The sequence below is a fragment of the Quercus suber genome, unplaced genomic scaffold (genome assembly GCF_002906115.3).
Source record: "Quercus suber isolate HL8 unplaced genomic scaffold, Cork oak 2.0 scaffold_805, whole genome shotgun sequence".
Lineage (NCBI taxonomy): Eukaryota > Viridiplantae > Streptophyta > Magnoliopsida > Fagales > Fagaceae > Quercus > Quercus suber.
This window is the reverse complement of record NW_027070240.1, coordinates 194,767-202,750: the sequence shown is the minus strand read 5'-3', so window position 1 is coordinate 202,750 and position 7,984 is coordinate 194,767. Positions and strand designations below refer to the sequence as shown.

The 7,984-nt window shown below is 34.0% G+C and overlaps 1 protein-coding gene across 1 annotated transcript; it reads right to left on the bottom strand.

Annotated features, from left to right (window-relative positions):
• Positions 1 to 627: 627 nt before the first annotated feature.
• Positions 628 to 5,977, bottom strand: LOC112039675 (metacaspase-1-like). Its single transcript, XM_065767428.1, has 5 exons — positions 5,399 to 5,977; positions 4,211 to 4,541; positions 3,861 to 3,981; positions 3,572 to 3,778; positions 628 to 927 (listed from the first exon to the last, which is right to left on the bottom strand). Exons 1-5 carry the CDS (start codon positions 5,823 to 5,825, stop codon positions 868 to 870), a joined length of 1,146 nt encoding a protein of 381 aa, XP_065623500.1. The 5' UTR covers positions 5,826 to 5,977; the 3' UTR covers positions 628 to 867.
• Positions 5,978 to 7,984: the final 2,007 nt, after the last annotated feature.

Genomic DNA, 7,984 nt, shown 5'->3' with positions numbered 1-7,984 from the left:
TGTGGTAACCAGTGTTTCTTTATGCCAAGTAAAAAAAAAAAATTAAATTTTTATAAGATTTACGAGAAAATGAAATTGAATGGTTGTAACTTTTCTAAATTATTTAACACTATATATTAAATTTAAACTCCAATCATATTTTAGTTACATTCAGTTTATGATAAAAGGTCAATTGAAAATTACAGTAATATGCAGGTGCAGGTGTAGCTAGTGTCTTTTTTTCTTGGATCAGGTTATTCTCTTTGGAGACAGCATTTTCCCAATTCACAAGTCTTCTCTCATTCACATCATGTATCATTCTTTACCAGTTGTTCTCATTTGATTTTCTATTTATTTATTATTATTAATTTATTATATTTTGGAATGATTGACTGACTATGAAGCGAGAAGAACTACAAATAGTAACCTTTTCTTTCGAAGGCAATGGCATAACCTTTTTGCTCTTTCCACTTTTTACTTCCTTTATTCAATTTGATAAGCAACTCTGATCTTTGAGTCAAACTCAAGAACTACACCAAATGACAAAGGATGACTGCTCAGATGAAGTGTTGATTGAAAAATGAAAAATTTAATTGATAAGTGAAACAGTGGTCAGCATATTCAAGAACTCAATCCCCATTTGGGCTCTGGTACTAAAAGGTTTGTTGAATTCATCAATCTTCATCCTCTGAATCTTGAAATGTTACATAAAGGTTAGATAAGCAATGTATAACACCTCTCTTTGAAGAACTCAGGGGAACAACAAAAATGAAAGAAAGAAAGAAAGAAAAAAGAAAAAAAAAAAACTATTAGAAAACAATGAAACAATAAATGGGGTTTCCCTGCTATCTGTACACGCTCAAGGGACAAAATATATTGCTCTGATAGTTATATGGAGAAAGGCTTTGCATACACATCAAATGGTTCATTTGCAGTAAGCTGTGGTTCCTGTAGCATAATACAAGAAGAAAAAAGTTAGAACATACTAATCGAAAATCAGCATACCATTTCTTACTTCAGCATAAATGATAAAATATATAAGTAATACAAAAAGACAGAAAGGCATGTGATCAAATTTCAATTTATTAGATATAATTTGAGGGCATACAATTTGAATTTATCTAGCTATAGTGCATCTTTAAGGCCTTTTAATGAATATTACTGGAGAAAAGGGAGACAACATATGTCTTGTTGAAACTTAAGAATTAAAGGGTATTTCTTGGTGCAATGGAAAAGCATATACCATCCTACTACAATTTTGAGTACACTATCAGACATATTCAAAGAGATAAACAAACAATTGCTTTTCTAAAAATTCATACGCATAGATGAGTCATCATGCTTTCTAACATTTGGGTGTTGCATCACATGAAACTTCCTGAATGTATACGACATGCAGAAAATATAAGGCCTCAAATACCATGTTGGAATCATAGCAGTTGCATAGAAAGTTTGTTGATGGCATACATGCAGACCTTTTTTGAGTCAATTCCATGGGTTGGATGAGAGACCACTGGCTACATAATACTCAAAATGAAGAAACTCACTTCTTAGAAAGTTTGTTGATGGCAAAGATGCAAACTTTTTTGAGTCAATTTCATGTGTTGGATGAGAGAACACTGGCTACATAATACTCAAAATAAAGAAATTCACTACTTAGAGATGCAGAAAGACACCATAAATCACCTACTAAATTCTAAGGACCTAAACAATCATTCACCACCTTAGAAGTATTTTCAAGGGCACATCAGAAACTGTGGGTAAACAACATTTTGGCCATGACAGAGAAGAATTCATATGCTGTTTTTATCCAACAGGAGAGGAGTAATGTGAAGAACATAAGTTGACTTAAAATATCTCATATAAGTATATATAACTATGATAAAACATTGATAACAGAGATAGATGACTCAAATCTGCTTCCTTTTTAAAAATTCTTATATTATGGATGAGGCTTAAAGCTTGTATTGACTTTTAGTGTGTCAAACTCTCATTTCAATATACTCAGGTAGTCTACAATTCAACAATGAAGATTTTTATTTTCTTTGAGAGAGAGAGAGGAGAGAGAGCAAAATTTCTGCAAATTTATTTAGTTTAGACTTTAGCCTTGAAAATACTCTGCCACCCCCGAGTTAACTTTTTGGCTTGTAAAATTTAGACTTTTCAGAAGTTGATGAACTGTTTGTGCAATATTCTGAAGTAGAAATTCAGTTCTTATATTACGGTTGAGACTAAAAGCTTGTATTGAATTTTATTATGTCAAACTCTCATTTCAATATATTTAGGTAATCTACAATTCAACAAAGATGATTTTTATTTGTGTGTGGGAGAGAAAGAGAGCAAAATTTCAGTATATTTATTTAGTTTCGACTTTAGCCTTGAAAATCCCATGCCACCCCCAAGATGAGTTTCTGTCTTGTAAAATTTTTTACTTTTCAGAGGTTGATGAACTGTTTATGCTATATTCTGAACTAGAAATTCAGTTCTTGTCTGTTAGAGTCTCAATGGCTTGCACAAGGCTGCTGCAATTGAAGGTGTGGCCTTGCCTTGTTCCTCACAAGTACTGCTGGACTGAGAGTGAAGTCTTTGAAAGCATCAAGCTAGGTTTTAGTTAGCAGTATTCTAGGTTGTCTGGTATGTGCTGGCAGTAGGATCATATCATGATCAATTAGCCATGTGCTTATTGTAATTCCAGCATGTGTGTGATCAAGAATTGGCATGTGAATCGTTAAACTCAAGTTAGTTACTAACTGTTAGTTGTTATGGCAGTTACATTCAGCTAGCTCTTTAAAGATTGTACTTGCTGTAATGGAATGAACAACAAAGGAATAACCAATTTCACTCTTTCTAATCTTCTATACTTTTCTAATCTCTCTCATTTCTTAGGAGGCCTAGCTACCTCAAAAAAGCCACCCTAATCCCAAATCCTACAAGTTCTAAACCACTAAAATAGAAAATCCCTAACATTGTCTAAACAAGCATCTTCTGTATATAAAACTAGTTTTCAGTTTTTCCATGAATAAATGATGACAATATTAACTTAGTGAAAGACACAATGCAGACAAAAACCAAGATAACGATCAATGCTTATATTTTTATTTATAATTCAAATAACTAGAGAATTATAATCCTATATTTCCTCCCAATTTTTAGTGTTTTAGATTTATAGGCTAAACCATACTTTGGCCCTTGATATACTAAGGGTCCGTTTGGATACAGCTGAAAACTGAAAACTAAAAACTAAAAAACACTTAATCAAAATAATTTTTAAATGTGTGAATAATACCATGAGACCTATTTTTAATGAAAAAGTTGTTGAAAAGTGAAATTTGTGTGCACTGTTCACGGGAAAAGTCAAACATTCCGGCTCAAACAAAAAAAAAAAACCACCGAAACGCAAAACGTGTGTTTGGGAAGCGTGTTTTTCAGGAACTAAAAGTATAGTTTAGCCTTTTTTTTCCTCTAATTTTGTTCAGGCAGCATTTGCAGTTTGCACTATGTGCCAATGAAAAAAAATACACTAACATCAGCACAATTGTCTCTTTTCACAATACATGTGTCCAAATCAATGTGATTGCAATGACAACCATACCTGTCTCAACCCGCCACCACTCCCTCCTGTCAAAAGCATGGTGAGAAGAGATGTCACTACACCACCACCACCTAGATCGTCATCTGTGTTACGAATGGTTGAACGCATTGCATTTAGCATGGCTCCATATGTAGTTGCCTGTCCACGTTCAATGGCTTGGATGAAAGAATAAGTCATTGCACCAGTTGAAGTGATCCTTGATAGAGCCTGTCCACATAAAACATTAGCTCAGATCTTAAATCACCACTATATTTAACTTGAATGAATAAACTGATGCCCAAAACTTTACCGCAGTATCTGCTGAGGTCTGATCATCATCACATCCACTGAAAGATATGACCTCCCCACCACTTGTTCCTTTCCACACACCTGATCTAGGGCGATGGTCCTCCCATACATACCTCCCAGTCCTACATCCACACACACAGACAGATATATAAAGAAAGTGTAAGCAAGAAAGGACAATGAAAGGACATAGTAGAAAAACTAGACTAGTACGCATCAATGGATAATATACACTGGCAGGGACTTATTAAGGTTTTGGAAATTGTCTTGTAAACTTATCACAATGTATTATCAAAGCTATATAACATAATATTTTGTGTGACAATAATATCCACTGAAAAAAAAGGGACTCACCTATCCATTCTACATAGAAATGGTAAATCTAAAACAGTGCCACTATGGCAAGCATCTATGATTGCATGGAGCTTAACTCCACGAGGAAGAGGCCGGACAATGGTTTCATTGATCTCATCATCAACAATCATTCCCTGAGTTTTAAAATCTAAGGGGCAGATTGTTTCATCATATCCATCTATCTCATCTCCAGTGTAGTTCCTTTTCTGTGAACCATGACCAGAATAATGAAAAACCAAGGAGTCTCCTGGTTGACAACCTTGCACGAGCCAATACAGTGCCATTCTAATGTTGCTTTTAATGGGATGTCTATAAGGATCAGCTTCTTCTTCTGCAAAGTAACTTTCACAAGAAGACTCAGATTATGGCATGGAAGAAAAATACAGGGACATCAAAGAGTACCAAAAAAAAAAAAAAAAAAGGTTTAAAAGGACGGATCTTTTTAGATTGTGGCTCTACATATAATTATCTAGTAACTTGTAATCAATTAAAACTTTGTATGTTTACACTTAAAAAGCATTTCTAAAACACATTTGATAATTCAATAGTTACAACAACAGGGAGGGGGATTCGAACCCTGAATCCCTTTATAAAGGAGAGGGGACTATTGGTTCTAAATTGTTAATGCTAAAGTAAGGATTGAGTGATGGTCAGTTTGTTGGTTTTAGAAGAATAAGTTTTTGCCTTTAGGGAAATGTGGACCGCATCTGAATTCAGATGAAGATAAATGTGGGTTCAATTAACTCAATTGGTAAATTCTCTTGCCATCATATAATGAACTTGGGATCAAAATTAACTTTCCTATAGTCAGGTAGAAACGAGTTGCCCTTCTTGATGCTCTGATTAGAAACAAATGAGTGGGGACTGCTTATCAATTTTAATCAAAGAAAAAAGACACATAACATAATAGGTATACAATAAAATTGACAAAAATTTGAGACCAAACTCAGAAAAGACATAGCAAGTATTGCAAATAATGCATATGCGAGCAAATAAGCATTAGGACTTGTTCAGCAACAATCTGAATTCAGAAACAGGTGAATAAAACAACAGCAACGTATGAGCAAAAAGGAAAAAAGAAAGCTCTCTCTCTCTCTCTCAGCCCAAATAAGACAGCAGACAAAACAAAAACACAAAAAATCCAACATAAACAACGAAAAGGAGGATCAAAGATGAGGAAGAGAGTACCGTTGAGCATAAGAATGGAGGACTCAGGGAAGTTGAACTTGTTGACCAACAAGTACTTCATGCACTTAGCATCATTGATACAACCCTTCAGCTCATGCCGTGAGTTCTTATAAGATATCCCACAAATGACAGCACGCTTGCGGCCGTGCACGGCCGGAGGCGGCCCTCGTGGCGCGTGGTTGTAAGGAGACGGAGCACTGAAGGGTGGTGGTGGTAGTGGTGGTGCTGGGTAGTGCGGTTGGTGTTGATGGGTGGAGTAAAAACCTTGTGGTGGTGGAGGTGGTGGTGGTGGTGGTGGTGGTGGTGGTTGGAGGCTACGAGGGTCAGCTATGCGAGTCACAGCATGGCAAATAGCACACCGGATTGAATGAGCACCTGGTGGAAGCTCTAAAGCTCTACGGCAGTTTGAACAATCTACAAGCAACATGTTGCTTATGACGATGATGATGATGATCGAAAGAGAGTTTAGAGAGATCAAAGCTAGCTTTTGGTGGAGATCGAGTATATTTGTACTGTATGTTAATAACGATATATGAAAACTTGAAAAGTATAACTTCTTTTCATGAAATGAAAGGTAAAGAGAAGAAGAAAGAAAAGGGTAGGAAAGAGAGAGGAGATGATACAGACTTGTTTTTTTTTTTTCTTTTTTAAAGATAATATTAATGATACAGACTTGTTGACTTGTAGCTATTGGTCTGCGACGTATTAAAATAGTCTGCAAGTTGCAAACGTGGGAAACGGGATCCGGATCCTCTCCATTTCTCTTTGAAATGGAGAGCGTCCAGTACATGGCCAAGATTTCTTTAAAAAATATCAAGGGTCAGATATGTGCCACATCATTTAAAGAAATTGTCCGGTTGAGTTAAAGAAATTGAACCCCAGTTAAGTGTGGTGTTTACATTTAAATAATGTGGCAGATATCTGGCCCTTGATATTTTTTAAAGAAATCTAGGCCATGTACTGGACGCTCTCCATTTCATTTTGAAATATTTAGATGGGTTTGGTGAGAGAGACCGTGGTTTGTCTTTATCCGGTTGAGTTAAAGAAATTGAACCCCAGTTAAATGTGGTGTTTACATTTTAAATGATGTGACAGATATTTGGCCCTTAATATTTTTTAAAGAAATCTTGGCCATGTACTGGACGCTCTCCATTTCAAAGAGAAATGGAGAGGATCCGAACCACGGTGTAGAAATTTTGGATTTGGAAGAAAAGCCAAGGAAATTCATTAGCAAAGCAAACAACTCCACATCAACTACTACCCGTGAATGACACGGATTTATTTGTCCACACGCTTATGTTTTTGCACCAATTGATTATATTTATTTGTTTATGAAAATAGTATATAAATATATATAGATGATTATTCTTTTTGGTTTGGCAATTAAACATATCATAGGATGGTCCTATGCGGCTGCTCAAATTAGGCGTGCAATCTAACTTTCTAGGGGAGGGCTACATGGGTCCAAATTTTCTGTCTCACTTTTTCTATTCCACTCTATACTCCACCAATAAATATTTGCCACGTGTTTACCTAATTAATTAAATACTACTATTAATTAATAACTGTAATATTAATAAGTCAATAATGATAATATTTAATTAATTAGATGAACACGTGGCAATTATTTATTGGTAGAGTGTAGAGTAGAGCAAGAAAAATGGGACAGAAGATTTGGACTCTATTTTGATGATATGATTGTTAATTTGATAGCAGACAAGTCATTTAAATTAAAATATGATTGTTTTTTTTAGTAAACTTCTCTCTTTTCTTAAATTGTCATTATTGAATGAAAAATTCTAGAGACATAAATAATTTGACATATGATATCTGCTATGCGGCAGATTATTAATGGAAGGTAAAAATTAATGCCAATGGTGTATACAGATAAGAATAAAAAAAAAATTTGTCAACTCAACCGGTGTGAAAAATGTTGTAAAATTTTTTGTTGAGAGAAATTTATATTATGTTAGCTCTATTTTATATAGAAAAATGCTACGTCTATAATAATTTTACAATATTTTTACAACAAATCACATGTGGCTAGTTGTTATTGGTTCAAATTTGAAACTAACACTAAGATTACTTTTTTACCTCAACAATAACAACCAGTAACAAATTTACAGAAAAGACTTTCTTATTATAATTACGTAATTTATTGATACTATAACAAATTTACAACTAAGGGTGGTGTTATTTCCACACAAAATAAAAAGGGAAACAAATTCTAAAGTTGTTCACAACTTGTTATCATGGATTAAAAAAAAAGGAAAAATTTATCACTTACTTTACCTATCAAATGCAAGCTTTTAAAGTAAATGCTATAAAGATATTGATTCAATTATTTGGTATCCAGTTTCCAAATTGAAGAATGAAACATAGATTTTCTTTTTTTTCATAATTTTAGTTCACAATTTGCTAATTTTGTAGAATATTATTGGAGCAACATCACTTTCACATAAGCATACAATTAACACAAATTTTATTATGTATTAATTATAATATGCCACCTTGGCAATAATGAAAAAAATGAAAAATTTATTGTCACCAATCTGATTGTGTAAGATATCTAAATTTACATATACA

Bases quoted from the DNA above. Each gene is read 5' to 3' on its own strand.
- LOC112039675 (XM_065767428.1), bottom strand. From the start codon at position 5,825: ATGTTGCTTGTAGATTGTTCAAACTGCCGTAGAGCTTTAGAGCTTCCA. The intron at 3,982-4,210 runs GTGAGTCCCTTT...GTGTGGATGTAG, and splicing joins TTTCTATGTAGAATGGATAG to GACTGGGAGGTATGTATGGG. The intron at 928-3,571 runs GTATGGTTGTCA...ATTATGCTACAG, and splicing joins GTGGTGGCGGGTTGAGACAG to GAACCACAGCTTACTGCAAA.